Source organism: Trachurus japonicus, chromosome 5 (assembly GCF_045865225.1).
Source record: "Trachurus japonicus isolate A0001 chromosome 5, Traja_1.0".
NCBI lineage: Eukaryota > Metazoa > Chordata > Actinopteri > Carangiformes > Carangidae > Trachurus > Trachurus japonicus.
In genome coordinates this window covers 23,342,678-23,359,993 of record NC_140911.1, presented here as the reverse complement: position 1 = coordinate 23,359,993, position 17,316 = coordinate 23,342,678, and the positions used below count along the sequence as shown (strand labels likewise).

The following is a 17,316-nucleotide window of genomic DNA, read 5'->3' as shown; positions in this document are numbered from 1 at the left end:
TCATTTGATTCTGATTCAAATGACAGGAATTGAGCCAGTTTGATTTTCTCAACAAGCTTCTCGGAATTGGGAACTTATATTTCCTCTGCTTTCAATAAGTGAACAGCTCCATTGTTTCCCTGAATAATGAACTATATAGGGTCACATTATCATGCCCAGAGATGGACAGAGTACTCGACCCCAGTACTTGAGTACAGTAAGAGTACAAATACTACTGGTCAAAATTTACTCTGTTACAAGTAAAAGTTTCTTCAGTCGACATGTTACTCGAGTAAGAGTAAAAAAGTGCTTTTAAAGGTACTTAAGTATCCAAAAGTGCATGCTTTTAAATTTACTTTAAGTAAAAAGTAATGTAATGTAAATTTCTTATTTTTCACATCAATGAATTACTATTATTATGAATTTAAGGACCTTTTAACTCTTGTTTCTGAGATTTAACTCTTTGAAACTTTGAAGCTGCTTGCTTTTAGGGGTTAGGGTTTCCTTCTTTGACAAACACAGCTTGTGTCCAATAGTATTTTAGGGAAAAAAAAAAAAGAGCAGACCTGAAAGTAACGAGTACTTTTCAGCCTTCCTAGAAATTAACTCGAGTAAAAGTAAAAATATTTGTCTTGGAAATGTATTCAAGTAAGAGTAATAAGTACCAAAGAAATCTAATACTCAAGTAAAGTACAAATCCAATGGATATGTACTTAAGTACAGTACTCACGTAAATTTACTCCGTTACTGTCCACCACTGATCATGCCATTTTTTTTCTGATGCTGATGTGTTGATGTTGTTCACTTGCTCCTCTCTTGTCTTGTTTTCTGTCTGTTGTAATACGCAGGTGATATTCAGCTCTGCCCCCAGGGAATTAATAGATCGTATCGTATCGTCAGCTACACTAGTAGGTGTTAATGGTGATGTGTGAACAGACAATCTGTTCACCTCCCTTTGGCTCTAACAGCAGCTTCATGTATATATCTCAAAGTAACCTTCCATCCTAAATCTATTCAGTTTGATGTCATTATTAATTTGTGTGTTTGCCTATTGAACAGAAACACAACAGTTGTAGAACTGTAAATTCTACTTGAATTAACTATTTTGTTGTCATAACTCATATGAATTTTCTGCTTTAGTCCACACCAGTAGTTTGAATATGATATCAGTGTGTGGTCTTTTTTTTAAAAGTTTAACTTAATTGTTGATTTAAACAATTCATGTAATCAATTGAGTGAAGTCCTTGAAGTGCAGCCCTGCTTCAACCTGAAACCTGCAGTATCCCGGTTGTCTGAGATAAACACAAACAGATAAAGTCTGAACTCACTCCTCAAACCTCATAACTGCTCTCACGTCTTTTGGAACAATAAATGATTTAACTATCCACAACACACTCTCGCTTTTCCAGTAGTTATTTGTTGAACGAGAGACACAGAGAGAGACGGTGAGATGGGATTTCTTCTAAGTTGCTTTTTATTTACCCTCTGATTTCCATGAATAATGGATGCGATATGTTTTAGCAGAGAGACGGAGAGAGCAGCAGATCAGATGGGGATTCCTCCTTAATGGAGGTTTGAAGGTTGAAGCCAGATAGAACAACATCTCTGTCCTGTGGTTTGTACAGTGCGTCAAGCTTTACAGTCTGAGGATTTGTTCCTCTCCGGTCAAACCAGATTTATATCACTGTGCATTTGTTCTAAAGCGAAAGCTTTCTGAGATAAAGCCAGAGTTTTAGTGTCACTGTTCAATTAGATAAACCTTTGAGGACACAGCCCATTTAGGAAAGTAGAAGAAATAAAAGAACAGATAAACACCAATTAAAACCATTGGACTGTTACATAAAATACATAAAAAGCAAAGTATATATAAACCCACAGGGCTTGTGATCCAGTTGTTTCACACCGGTATTGAAGCGATGGAGATAAAAGCAGCATTGCTGAATTGAACCGCAGCCTCCTGAAGTGAGCAATAAGTCACCGTCCTGTGCAGGCGATGGGTGCACAGTTTGGTGGATCAGCTTTTAAATATTTTCATAAGCTCCTCAAACATTTATCTGAAAGATCATCATCAGTCAAGAGACCGAGGTTTGAATGTCAATGCTGCAGATCAACCAATCTGCGGTGAATAAGAAATCAGATAATACACAGTCAATATATGGAGCCTGAAATCCATCAGTGAGGTCATATTACTGTAACCTCACTGATGGGGGGGAAAAAAAACTAATCCTAATCCACATGGAACTATTTCTTTAACATGTATTTAATGTTGCCCGTAGATAACACTGCATCTGCATTATACAGAGTATGTCAGGTTCTCATATTCTTTCTCAGACGTGGCGGCCAAGCCTTTAAAATTAAGTTCTCCTCACTCTTTCTCACAAGTACATTCATTGCCGATCAGCTGAGTCAGAGCACAATAGATGCGGCAATGCACAGCTGAAGCAGCGTGTATATGTGTTTTATATCATTGGCAAGAAAAAAAAAACATTGTTGATTGCCCTCTCAATCACCAATAGATTATCGGATTACCAATCGGCACAATCCCACTGGGTGGTTAGAGCCCTTTATTCACATTTAATCTCTTAGGACATAAACTTGACCTATCTATTAGTGCTGCACAGTGCACACAATATACAAAAACATCATATTGGGATGTGTCATGTATGTTGGACTTTGTAAGATTTGTTGGCCAGGGTGTCTGTGTCACAACACAACACTCAGGGTGCTAACAATGCACAACAAGGCTGTGACACATTTGACCATTTTACCTTCCAGCTCTTGTGATTTGGATATTGCACTTGGCCTTGTTGTGATTTCGATTACTTCCTGATTAATTGTGCAGCCTTACTATGTATAGAGTCTATAGACATAGTGACACCCACTCTTATTGTTTACACTGGTGAGAGCTTATAGCTCAAACTTGTTTGTTCTTTGCCCGTAATTACACCAGAAGTCTGTTTATCTGTGAGTGTCGGCTTCCTGTTTGTTTCTGTTTGGATTGTTTAATTATTATTGTCAACATTATCATTGTCATCGTCAATCTTGGTCCTGACATTTGTCTGCTTTGCTTCCCATCACTGTTACTCAGCTCTGTTGTAATATGTGCATGTGTTTTTGTACATCAGTACCTCCATATCCTCTTGTCCCCCTTCTTTACACTAAACCTTCTCCTATCCCTTTGTTATTGCTCCCCTTCCTCCTTGGACTCTTCCTCATCACCTTTTCTGGCCATCCACAGACACTCAAACCTATTCATCTCCAGTGCTTCGGCTGGTCAGCATATACATTGTGTTTTTTTTTTCTCCTTTACCTCGTCTCAGCCTCTTTCAAGTCTCTCAATAGATATGGAAGTGGAGTGTAAACACTGCAGTGACTCTGGTTCAAGTCACAGTGACAGATGCTGCTGCTGTGTAACACCAGCTCACTGCAGTGCACACTTTGAATCTCAGGCTCTCTGAGTGGGTGTCCGCTTGTGTTAAATATGTGTGCATGGCATGTGTGTGTAGGTGGTGTCTCTTAATGCAAAGCTACCGTCGACATCTGTATCTGCTCATGCCACAGAGTAGCTTGTGTATAGAACAATATCTACTTTTTTGACACTACATATAATAATAGCAACAACAAACTAAAGGCTGTTGATGATGGGAAAAGGATGAGATGAATTCAAAGTAGTTGGCAGTTTTACTGTGTCTGATGGAAAAATGAGAACGATATTGGATCGTAATCATAACTGATGGATGTTACATAATTAAAAACAGTAAAGCTGCTTTGGAGAGAAGCTCTGTCGTGTGTTTGCTTAACTTTAGACGTTCCAGGCTTCAGCTCCTTGGCTTCTGTGTCTTTGGCGTTTTGATACCAGATTGTGAAGTAAAAATGAACAGCTACACCCACATCTGGTGACATCTGGTTATCACCATCAGTGGGATATTTCTACAGAAACTCAGATCATCTGTAATGTTCACATCACTGGTCTCTGGTGTGATGGGGAAGCAGAATAGAAAGACAGACTAGAATTAGAGGAGCAGATCTTGACATATCACAGACATAAATCTTACTATATCTATGCTGTGGTGTCTCAACAATGTGAGCAGTGTTTTTCAGACGTGTCCTCTGTGTTCCACGGCAGCTGAGCTCTGTCCGCTCATTTTTCAAGTTCCCTCCAAATACACTTGTTTTGAACGGTAGCTGAGCGTGAGGGAAGGCCTCCTTCATATTTAATGTCTTGCTCTGCCTTCCATTTCATATAAGTGCCTCACAGCGGGAACATCCCTCAGCTTCCCTGCTCACATTAACCCCTTCGTCTCAGGCGCTGAGGAGAAGCAACGGCTGTAGACGAAGTGAACGCAGGAGTGCGAGAGTGTTTTCAAACCCCAACTTCCCTGCAGCTTCCTAATCTGACGGGATGGAGGGAGACAATGAAGTCGTGATGTCATGGCTTTGTGTGTTCAGTTACTTGTTATCCACCTCCGAATGTCAAAAACGTAGCCTGTTTTGCCGGTTTTGCTCTTCCGGTGGAATTTTATGTTTACGTTTCCATGGTTTCAGTAGTCGCGGTAAATGCATGGATTTTTTTTTTTTTTTTCTCCAATGAAAATCTGTAAAACGCATGGATCATCAGACCAGCTTTTAACAGTGGATATCACACAAATTGACATCCGTGTTAAAAGCCAGCGTTAATAGATCCATGCGTTTACCGCAACTATGACAACGACTGAAAACCATGGAAACGTAAACGTACAATTCCACCAAACTGGCAAAACCGGCTTCCGGTAGATGACGTTCGGAAACTTGTGGATAACACTAATGCAGTAGATGTGTCTGCACACGGTTATAAAGGCTTTGGCAAATTGTAGGTTGCAATAAAGTATTTGCTTTTTGTGCCTTTCAGAAAGATGAAGTCTGATTTAATGCATCATCTCAACAGGACGCAAAGTCATTACTTCCCTTTGCTATAAAACTGTAAAAGGAAACTTTCTTCCTCATCTCAATTTTTTTTAACAATAGCACCAATTTGCTGTGAAGACTTTGAATAAGGACCGTCCAATTAGAGTTTAGTCAGACAGCCAGAACGCAGTCTGGTCGACGTTCTGTTTGACAGCTTGTTCTTCCTCATTACGATCATCAGTTACCCTCCACATCCATGTTCCAAACCATGTAAACATGTCAGCGATGGCTCGTACTGTAGCTGCTGCCTATTTCCCACATACTGTAAAACATCAGAGATACAGAAGCTCTCTCTCTATGTGTTGGCCAGTCTGACTGGACTGGAGAAGGAGTGTGTCTGCGTATTCTCAAATCTAGCAGTTTTCACTTTAAAGAGATCGCAGTGATCATCATCGCGCCTCAAACGAGCCGTCAAAATGAAATTAGTAGAAGTAGGGCAGGAGATGAGAAGTTTCTGATTTTTTTATTCAGTCAAGTAAAAGGAGCCGAATCAGCTGCGATCAGTTCCTGTTTGTAGCAAACCCATGGATGTACAGACGTTCACCAGTGGATCACTAGATAATAAATTAAGTTCTGTTTTCTCTGAATTAAAGTGGATTCAAGGCGATAGTTGATGTATCAAATTTTTCCCAGTATTTTATATTAAAGCAGAAGTAAGCGATCCGGTCGTTTTGGCTAACTTCCTGTCAGCCGATGGAGTTAGCAGTCCCCGCCCTCGTCCCTACATCACCACATTGACGCGCATCCCTTGGCTGCACACACAGAGAGGACCGCCCCTTTATGCTGTTCTCTCTCCTCATTGGATAAAGGTTGTAGGATACAAGGAAAGTTTTCTCCTCGGCTTACAGCAGAGCAGAGTGACTGACAGACCCGTGTTTCGGACCAAACACTCTATAGAAGTGATTGTTGTTGGAAGATATAACTATTTAAGACTTATATTAACACAAACATTCCGCTTACTTCTGCTTTAACATTGTTAAAAAAAAAGGTTTTCCCCAATTTTTTCTCTTCCAAATCCAACCTTCATGTCAGTGAAATACTTTGATCTGCTGTTTTAGTTGTAGCCCTTTGCTTAAATCTGAAACGTGAAAGAAAACTCGATACAAATAATTACATCCTGATAATATCATATTGCAATATTATTATTTTTAATTGTTTGAAGACGTTACATTTTGGATTTGAAGCCTGATGGCGGCTGTAAGAGTCGGAGCTTTTATCAGACAGTAGGTAATTTGACTGACGTGCAGAGCTTCCTGCGTGTGTGTGTGTGTGTGTGTGTGTGTAAACTGACTCTACTCTCCTGCCTCTTTCTCTCTCTCTCTTTCTCTCTCTCTCTCTCTCTCTCTCTCTCTGGCCATCATCTCTGTGTGGGTGTTGGGCTTTCGAATAATGGCCATTTTCTCTGTGTCTAACCCACCTTACAGGATCGGCTGCATAATGATTAGCAGTTTTATGGTAATCCATGGCTGCAGAGGATTTTGTGTGATGTTCTCTGACATCATGTTGATATGAGTAATAGCACGAGGGCAACACAGGAAATGAACACGGGCGCGATAGAGGAGAGATTAATGATCCATGGTTATGTATATGTGTCTAGTGGGGGGTTGTGTTTGTTTTATTTAAATGCCGCTTTTCGTTCGCCACAAACACAGTGTGTGAGCGAGTGTGAGTGCTGCGTGTAGCTGCAGTGTGAGGTGTGTTTCCTCCACGTTCTCACATCGTATTGGACCGTAATGATGCAAACAGCAGGATTCAGTGCAGCAAAGTGTTTGTTGTAATGATGAAGTCACTGTGTCTTCTCACTCTCTCTCACATCCTGTGCATCCTCAGTCTGACAATTAGACTGAAACACCTTTTAACTTCCCCTCATGCACCCAGTGTGTATCCCCCTCCCTGCTCTGGAGCCGCTCTTTATTCTCTGACCAGTGTTTCTGTGTTGCTCGTCTTCTGGAGTTGAAGAGTTTTAAGCTCTGTATGTCAACGTATGTGTCAATGTGTCTGAATTTAGTTGAAGTAAAATAAAACATATCCCTGGCTGGCAAATATGTTGAAGTTTTTCACAGAGCAGAAATCAACAAATGGATAAAGGCATTTTTTTTATCCATCATTTAGTTAATCCATGCTTGAAGCCAAATGAAGCTTTATGCACCAGGATTTTCTAAATGATCACAGCAGCAGTTAAAAAAAACAAAACAAAACTTTTGTTGCTCTGGTTGTGAGATAAACAGTTGAAACAGTATTTCATGCTTGGAGTGTGTCAGACAGGTTAAACAGCTGAGCTCCTTCAGCTGAATGAAGAGCTGTGTGTTTTCACCCCGGACTGGAGTGGGTGTGAACGCAGCCACAGACCCTGTTCAGGCAGCTCCAACCCACATCGGTGGTTTAGCTACAGGTCAGACTCTGCCTGGCTTAGATGACTGAAATAACATCTGTCTGAATGAGGGAGCGGTGATGTATCTGTGTGTAATACTCTGTGTGTATGGACATACACTGCAGATTGGACTGTTTAAAGGAGCACTACAACAGCCTCATCCTCACATGGTTAATTCTTGCAGGTCTGTCTGTGTAGGTTTTCTTCTGATTGGCTGGTTGTTTGTCAAAGCTGGACAAACATGATGCAAAAAAACACAAAGACGTCAATATTTACAGAGGTTAATCCTCAGGTGATGCAGCTTTACAGTAAAATGTTGTTAAGGCTTATTTTATAGGTTGTGTTACTATTTTGTTTTCTCTGGCTGTTGCTTTTGGGCCTGTGTGACTGCTGGAGAAACAAACTAGTGATTCAGGTTGTTATTATATTTCTGTGGGAGGTGAAACGATGCGATCAATGATTTATAAATCAGAGCCACTAAAATACAGATGAACAGAAAGTGACTACATGTTTCTGTCTTGGTTGCTTTCACAGACTATACACATTGTATTCACCACATAGAAAACCCAGGAAGGCGACGGCCTCTGTGAATGACTGTAAGTCATCAGTGCTGCTGGTAGATGACAGTGTTTTTGTTTTGCCCCAGAATTACTGAGATCTGTGTGGACATGTGAGCTCTCACATGAGTCTGTTCTGGTTTTGAGTAGTTTTAACGCAGCATGGGACAAGACAGAGGCTGGCATTTAAATCTATTTTGTGTGTGTGTGTGTGTGTGTGTGTGTGAGATCACTGAGAGATAACAACCTCTCAGTATTTGAAACCAGTCTGAAGCAGTTTAAAGTAAAACATCTTTAAAGCTTTTTCTCTCTTTTCTTTATCCCATCATCTTAGAATTCTGCTACCAATAAACTGTGCTACCAAACGCGCATGCACACACGCACGCACGCTCGCACACACACACACACACACGCCTTATAAACACGCACACAACCATCTGGGCCAAACCCATTTACTCCAGTCTCACAGCCCATTACACATTCACAGTTAGATTTCATTCTCAATCCCCTCCCCAGTGCCTGCACACACACACACACACACACACACACACACACACACTAGCACTGCTGTTAAGCTTTGTGTTGTGGGGGTAAATACAGTGCGAGTCCAAATTTCTGCAGTTCATAAAAGCGCATTAATTCATTTCTGACAACGTCGTCTGACGAATCAGATCTTCTCTTCACATATTGGGAACAGCTGCTTGAAGATGTTTTCATTAGAAAATGCATCTTTTGCTACATTTCGGTTTCCTATCCACATGACTCCATTCTGTGAAAACAGAAACATTAGGAAATCGGTGACAGAGACACTCTGGGTTAGGGTTAGGTGTGTTGGTATGGATGGACGCAGATTGTTCCTGATACAGAGCTGAAACGCTCATCTGGGTGCAGCTCATTATCATTTTAAAGCCCCGGTACAGAGCTTTTAACTGGATACGCGAAAGTCTCTGGTTTCTGCTGATGTGTCTCTGTTACCTACAACAGCAAATGAGCCCATCAGTGTGAAGATACGTTATTTCTGAGTAGTCTAATTCTATACCTCTGGAAGGCATGGTCGGGTCGGACCACTGACGAAACGATACGAATAGATACATTACGCTGCTAAAAAAAAAAAAAAAAAAAGCAAGTCCCGTCTTCTTTCCGACGTTTCCAAAACAAATCTACACGCGCCGGCCAGACAAACGTCTTCATGACAGTGGGGAAAAATCAACACTAAATGAAAAGTCTGTACAGGGGCTTTAAAACACTGATAGAAATCTGATCAATCACTGATGAAGTTGTCAGGCGTCTCCGACCCTCGCAGATTTACTTCACAGTTTTTTGTAAAAGGTCAGTTTTCCCTGAACATGCTCTGCTCTTTAATATTCATCCAGTCTGAGGATGGTTTTGCTGAAGCTCCAAGTAAACAGACAGTTTAAGTTGGGCTGCAAACCATACCTAGTAAATCAGAATCAGGTAAAAAAAAAAAGAGAGAGAAAATCACAGGTTTTTATTTTATTTTTTTGGGCTGTTTTCTCTTATTTATAATTTTTCTCCACAGAGCTGCAGGCGGTTGCCATTGGTTCTCATTTGTAAACTGACCGCCCTCCTGTCGTCTGAGATTGGTCACTGATTTATGGAGGTGTATAAATTACTGCTGGTGCTCATTTATGTGCAAATACTTTCTATTCACGTTTCATATTCCCAGAAAAAATTGGTGTTAATGTTTATGTTGCTGTTCTCCCTCTGATTGTCCTGCTCTGAGAAAGTCTCACAACTCACACAAACACACACACAGACACACACTACATCAGTCAGACATGGCCGGCAGCAACATCATCAGTCTCTATTGTTGCTCCTTTTGTGCAAAACATGCATACACACATGCATACACACATGCAGTCACACACACACATTTTAATTAATGGAAAAGCATACTGAAGTGATAGCAGTTATGATGTCCCACTCCTTTTCATGGCAACATTATTGACCCTTCGTTATAAATAATATATCATGGTGGTCCAACATGCACACACACACCCGGAACTGAATAATCGAAAACTATACTGCATTGAAAAGTTAAATTGAACACATGATGTAGATTAGATTTTCTCTGGAGCGACTCTGTCACGGTTTTCAGAGGCGTGTATTGATAATAGTGCTGAGTTCAGTAATTGTACCTAAAAAAAAAAAAAAAAAACATCCTTTGGGTTTTCCAATACAAATGAATGTGGGCTCTGGGCTCTGAAACCATGTTCAATGATGCATTCATGCATAAGAATAAGAAATAGAGCACAGAGCTGCAGTGGGCTGATTACTGCAGTCTGACAGAGACGGGAACACAGGGCACATAGTGGAAATATTACGGTCGAATCAGAATCGTCCTACTTGATGAATGGGCCGGACTCTCTCACCGTTGGCCTGAGGAACGGTTCTGTTTGTATGTGGTTCCTATACATCAAACCAATGACTCAAATCTTCTACTACCAGAAGTGAAGTTATTTCTATTATTTATGAGGCACAGCAAGGTGGAGGTGGAGGTGGAGCTGGAGGTGGAGGTGATCATGATGCTGGTAATAGTGGCAGAAATGTTACCAAACAGGGAGGTGTTGGTGTTAATGAAACACACCTGAGTATTAACACTGTTTTATTGGATAAGCTGTAAACACACACACGCACACACACAGTCTGACTGCGATGAACAGTAGAAGTATTTACTATTGCATTCTTGTTATCCCTAAAATATTCATTTCATTTCATCATTTCGACGTAGCTGGTTATGGAGCTGAGTTAAATAGTTTTATAGACTGTTGGGAAATGTATTGACTTGCACCTGCACAGGTGTTGTTCTTTCTTCCCGTGTGCACTGTTACAGACTGTAGCTGGTCCCTCTCTCTTTTCCTTGTGTGTATTGTATTGTGGTCCATTACTCTGTCACTCATCTGCTCAATCCCGCAGTAACTGAACAATCTTGTGTGGCTGTGTTAGAGCCTGAGATCCATTATAGTGAGTCCAATCATGTGTTTTATCTGAAAGATCAAAGTAACAGCCGTCAGATAAAAGCGATGTGGTGGAGTAGAAGCGTAAAGTAGCTGAAATTGGAGACTCAGATCCTGTGTATGAGAGCATGTGGACGAAGTTGCAGCTATTTGTCAATATTTTCATCAAAGTCCATGTTTTCAAAATTGAATTCACCTCACATATATGGAGTCTCACAGCTGGATAAAGTCAAACCAGAACTATATGCACATTTGTATCATTCTCTATGAATGAAAATCTTCTGTTTAAACCTAGACGTACAATTTATGCTCTGCTCTATCTAAGATGTCACAGGCTGGTCAGTGGTGCCGCTCTGGTCTTAGTTTTACTCATGGATCAGTCAAATGTTAGTCAGACAAAAACTCCCAGGTTAACTAAGGTCCAACACCATAGTTACTTGGTAATCAGTGACACTTACATTGACCAGTAGCACCAGATGACAAAAACCAGGGAGACGTGGCTCATAATTTGTGGTTTGCTAACATTGTTTTGTAGAGAATGAGAAGAAAAATAGTTTTTAGACCAAATCCTTTTTTATCTGGTTATTGTTTCACTGTTTGCTGAGTAACCCCACGTGAAATGTCCTGTAACTGTTAAAAACATCCCTGATTTTGAGTCTGACTAAATTGGATTCAGTTATTTTAATCTGCAGTCTTAATTTACCTAGAATTCCTTGTACCATATTATGAAGTTAGACTCGGTCTATTTGAAATCTGACTGTTTCTTATATCGTTTGTGAAACCAGCCCAAGATTTGATCTTCACGTGAAGTCTGCAGCTTTGACCTTTTTACTGACAAAAGAGTAAATCGGATCAGAAGCATTTTAGTTAATTTACTCGGCTCAGACTGAATATGTAAAGACCGTAGTACACGCACACGCACACGCACACGCACACACGCACACACACACACAAACTGCCCACTTACTTTACATTATCATGCACCAATGAAGGTGCCCCTCTCTGAGTTGCAATAAGAAGGCAGACATTCTCCTGCACAGTCCAGATACAGAGGTTTATTAACACACAGATAAAGGGAGGGAGGACAAGAGACGGGGAGAGAGAGGCAGTGCAAGGAGAGAGAGGGGGTGCAGTGAGTACAGTGAAGACAATTAAAAACAAAACACACATCTGCCCTGATTGTCCCATTATCCCCATTGAGTGTTCACCTCACAACGTCAAGTCTTTTCTTCATCACCGGTTCAGTTTCACATGAATCATCTCAGACACAGTGAGTAATAAAAAAAAACAAGACAATTGATCAACCACTAAAAATATGAATAGTTACTCTGTCTCCAAATGAACTCAAACAACGACTCTCTTTCTCCTGCCTAAATAACTATAAATGATGTACCAGAGGTGGTTTATTTATTTATTTTGTTTATTTCCCTTTTGTTTTCCTGATGCTCAACTGACTGATGACAGTAATCAAGTTCCAGGGAGAAGAGGAGGAGGAAGGAGGAGGAGGAGGAGGAGGATGAAGGGTACAGGAGACCAGAATCAAACCCTATCCGTTAAAACAGTTTCTATTTTTGCTTGCTAAAAGCTCGTCTTCTCTAGCTTGTCTACTCTAAAACATTTCACATTATGACAGCGCTACACTAGGCAGTTTTCTTCGGCTCTAATCAACTTGACACACCAACTCTGGGAACAGAAAAGACAAAAAGAAAAAAACAGAAAAGAAAGGAAAAACAGGAGATGCTAAAAAGCTCTACAAAAAGATTTTTTTTCTCTACATCTCTGTATGAAGGCATCTGTAGCAAATGTTTATTAAAGGTACAAGCCGTGCTTAAAGGGACAGCCCTGCGCACTTTTTTTTTTTTCCAATTTTTCCAGTAGCAGTCCATGCTCATGGTGGTCTTCACCTCCCCCGTCCCTCACGTCCTCTTAGATAAGTTTGACTTCATCTCAAACACTGTTTCCTCTTTCAGACTCTGAGGAAATATCTGCAGCTCCTCTCCGAGCTCTTAAACTTCCTATCTTTGGTCTGTTTTAATCCTGACGTCCTCCCTATGTCTCTGTTTTCTCCTTCCTGTGTCTTACGTGTCAGCGCCCCTTCCCGTCACAGTGCATTGGTTCATGGCTGTGGGCAGACCTGGGCAAAACCTTAATATATGCTCATTTGGTTAACAGTATTCAATCTCTTAGAATTGCACTTGATCTGTTTTCTCAGGCAGTTGAATGAGCCTCAAGCTTCGCAAAGAAAAGATTTGAGAAGCTCTCAGTCAGTATTGGATTACTGTGCTGCTCAGGTCGAGTGCTGGGTGCAGTGGAGGAGGGGAGGAGGAGGAGGAGGAGGAAGAGGAGGAGGAGGTGGCGGTGGTGAGGAGGTAACCGACAGGCAGAGGGGGAAGAAAGTGAGTGTGAGGTGATCGTAGTGCCAGTCTGTGTCTGTTTGCCCCCGTTTCTATGGCAACATAATGGATGTGTCTGAGAACACGGACATGACGGGGTCCGCCTCCCCCGCCCTCTGCTGCTTCGCCGGCTGCTCCGGCCCTAGCAGTAACCCCGGCCCCAGGTGTCCTTGCACCGCCCTGAGTCTGCCGTTCTGCTGCTCTCTGATTGGCTCCAGAAAGACCACATGCTTGTTGGTACTGACCTTGCGGCCGGGGCCCTCGGTGGTCGCCGGCGGGGTCGGGGTGAGGATGGAGGACTGGGCGCTCCCTGCCCCGGCCTCGGTGGGGGTGGCCGGGGTGGGGGCCTTGGGGCAGGGCGGGCAGCGGCACGGCGTCAGGTAGAGGTACATGAGCACCAGCACCAGGCTCACCACGCAGCCCAGCAGGGTGGTGAAGCCGGTGTTGAAGGACTCGTGGGACTCGCTGTCTTGGTGCGGCACCACCGTCACGTTGACCTGCCGGGTTTCGTTCCGCTGCCGCTGCTGGTCCAGCGCCATGCACAAGTAGATGCCGCTGTCCTCCTCGCGTGCCGCCATGATCTCCAAGCTCCCGTTAGCGAACATCTTCAACGAGCCGTTGTTCCCCGGCGGCACCACGTACCCATCGGTGGGTGACATCCAGAAGAAGGTCAGGCTGCGGCTGGTGAGCGTGGTCACGCAGTGCAGCAGCATCCTCTTCCCTTCGCCCACCGACACGCTGCTCTCCTGCTCTTTCAGCGGCAGATTCAACGCAGTCAGGTTGCATTTCTCAAAGTAGCGACTGTGCTGGAAGAAGCGCACGGTGCCTTCTGGTATCCCATAGACACGACAGGTGTGCTCCTGTCTGAAGTGTTTGATCGACTCGTACCCTCTCTGCTCCCAGCGCTTGAACAGTCCGTACATGGAGCACTCGCACTCCAGAGAGTTGTTGTGAAGGTAGAGCCCCCTCTGGACAGGAACCGGTAAGTTTGTTATATCCTCCAGGGGCAGTTTGAGCAGGCGGTTGGAGGACAGGTCCAGCATTGCGAGGTGGGGGTGACTATGCTCTTGGATGGTGAAGAAGGGAAAGTGGGTGAGACGGTTATGACTGAGGTAGGCCTTGCGCAGGTTTCCCAGTCCAGCCAGAGCGATGCCCTCCACCTGGACGATGCGGTTGTTAAACAGCAGGAGCTCCTCCAGCCCGGACAGCTCTTGGAAATAGTGCTGCTCCAGAACGCGAAGCTGATTGGACGACAGGTCCAGGTGTCGGAGCAGCGCTCCAGAGGTGTTTTGAAACGCCCCCTGGTGAATGGTGGTCAGCTGGTTGTGAGCTAACCGTAACGTCTCCAATCGAGAAAGTCCTTCAAAGGCGCCCCCCTTCAGCTGATCGATCCGGTTGTGGCTGAGATCCAGCGTGACAGCAGAGACGGGCATCTCTCTGGGGACCTGCTCCAGACCCAGGGCGGTGCAGCTGAGGATGTCAGAGGCACAGAGGCATCTGCCTTCCTGGGACGAACCCTGAGACTGGCAGATGGTGGCCTGGACGGGGCTCAGCTGGGAGAGCTGCAGATAAACCAGCAGCACAACAACAGACCACCATGACGGTGATGCTGCTGTGAGAGCCGGTGCCACCACACCCTGCAGAAAGCCAGCGTTACCACCAACATACAACATGATGCCAGCAGCTGGCTGTGGGCATCAGTTTACAGTTTCCTCTACGTGACCCAGCAAATTTCTCTGTTACCTTTCCCCTGTAGAATGGCTACTCTAAATTCTCTGTAGTTTGTTTTTCACATCCTCTGCACTGTGTGATTCATCTCATTTTGACCAAATTTGTACTTCACATCAGTCCTAACCAACTAACACAGGAGACTGTATGTATATACACTTGCTTTTCATTTTTTATCCTACACCACTCCCTTTATGTGGAGGTAGAATCTCTCTGTTGCTTGTCAAAATCTGTTAGTGTAAATATTTTAATCTTTCTCTCAGTCTTTTATTAGTTCCCAGACATATCTAAGACAAAACCCTTAATTGCTTTGTTGTGTTGAAGCTACAGGGCAGGAACGAAATGTCACTGTAAAGCTCTCTCTCTCTCTCATGCGCTTCTGCCCCGGCGTGATTGTTTACTTTGTCTAAGCCGGTTAATGTTGAATGAGGCGATTGCATCTGCTTCCACCTGCCAACATGGCAACCATCTGGAGGGGTCAGGAAAAAAAGTGGTTGTATAAAAAAAACACCAGGTGTGCTCTGTAATTTGTGTAGCAGGGTGGAAGTAAGAAGCCAAAATCTACCTCAAGGGAATAATAATATTGAAAAAATGTAGAGAGCAGGTTACAAGGTGAGGGAGATAGTGATGGATAAAACTGATCCAGGTGTTTGGAATAGAGGAGGAGAAAGAGGAGGTGAAGATTCGCTGAGGTTTTAAAAATGTTCCTCTGTCATTCGTTTTTATTCCAGCTAAAAAAAAGAAGGTAAAAGCAGCAGTGCAGAGCACTCAGCAGGACCTCCTCTCACCTCCATTTATCCCATCGCTGCACCTTTGCACCCTTGTGACTTCTCTGCTGACTCCACGATCCTGAACAAGTTGACGACTCTATCTCCTCCGCGTCTTGTTTGAAGCTCCAGAGCTCATCTAACCCTTGCTCTGCCCCCCTCGTCACTCCTAGTTCAAGCTCTCAAGTGGATGTTAAACTCATTATCCTCTGCGGTAAACAGAATCAGGCTCCAGGTCTTTATATTTTTGGGTCCCTGCTGCAAAACAAAGCTTCAAGTTTCAATCCCTCCACGAGCTCACTTTCTGGGCAGCTGCTATCGTGACGGAGGAGCCTCGTCTTAGTTGTAGCAACTCTATTTTCACGCCAAGTCGGGTTTTGTGAATCACGGCCCCAGCTGTCTGCCGCCCACAGCCCGCCCCGAGTCACAGATCAGATTTTCAAAGAAGTCAGCATCCTGTCCACTTCACTTCACACGCAGCGCTAACCACTTCAAGGTTTCACACTCTTTCTCACACACACACACACACACACACACACTCTCATCCGCACTCCTCCGTGGCTTTCAGTGCTTTTTGTCCTCCGGCTAATTTGTGCAGAAAAATTCCTCTTTTCTGTTGATTTTCCATCAGTGGGAGGATATTTCAAAGGGCTGGCTCAGCTGCAGCTCTGTGCAAAAATCCCAAACATGAAACCTCCAGCTCTTTCTCCTGTCTCCTCTTCTTTCTCCTGTTGTTCTCTCTTCCACGGCTCAGGAAGAGAAGGAAACAAAACAAAAAAACACAAAGAGAAAAGTTGCGGTTAGTCTACTCCAGATGTGCATGTGAGTCCAGGTTATTTCCAGATGTGAGAGCAGAGGAGGCCGAGCTGCTTCCTCTTGTCTGTTTACCACATACTCTCAGCTCAGTTGTGAGCTGCTGCTTCTGGTGCTTTCCCAGCTCCACCTCTCCTCCACTCTGGCTTAATCCCCCCCCTCTCTCCCTCTCTCCCTCTCTGTCTCTCTCTGTCTCTCTCTCTCTCTGTCTCTCTCTCTCTCTCTCTCTCTCTCTCTCTCTCTCTCCTCTCAGCATCCTCCGCCCATCTCAGACCTCCTCCTCCTGTTCTCCCTCTTCTCTTTTCACCGCTCCGCTTGCTTTTCTGTCAATTTCTGTTTGTGTTTCAGACTCTCACGCTCACACTCTGTGGTTTCCATCTCCATGTCTCTCTCTCTCTCTCTCTCTCTCTCTCTCTCTCTCTCTCTCTCTCTCTCCTCTCTCTTTGAGATGGCTTATGTTGCCACAGGAGGAGCTTTGTGAGGGCGAATCTAGAGGGAAGTTGATTGGCCAGAGAGAGATGCACATGAAGAAGGCACTATCTCTGCTCCGCTAACATTAGCAACAAATATATAAGAATATAAATAATTTTCTTCATGACAGTGCGTATGGAAGTGTGTGGATCCCCTCAGTTGGGAGAGGGAGAGAGCTGGAGACCAGATAGAGTCAGGTGAATGGTTTCCAGTTTGATGTGGGAAGCTTGATCCGTGGTTTAGTGTATTGATACGACGTGTCTTCATGGGCTACTGCTCCTCTTTGTTGTGCACTTATCACTAATGCCTGCACTG

At 43.5% G+C, this 17,316-nt stretch overlaps 2 protein-coding genes across 3 annotated transcripts in view; one reads left to right on the top strand and one right to left on the bottom strand.

Annotated features, from left to right (window-relative positions):
• Positions 1–17,316, top strand: part of rnf123 (ring finger protein 123) — a 133,169-nt gene that overhangs the window by 62,813 nt on the left and 53,040 nt on the right. The gene's annotated exons all lie outside the window — the stretch shown is intronic.
• On the bottom strand, positions 12,236–16,670 carry amigo3 (adhesion molecule with Ig-like domain 3). Its single transcript, XM_085776773.1, has one exon. The coding sequence runs from the start codon at positions 14,893–14,895 to the stop codon at positions 13,276–13,278; it is 1,620 nt and encodes a 539-aa protein (XP_085632899.1). The 5' UTR covers positions 14,896–16,670; the 3' UTR covers positions 12,236–13,275.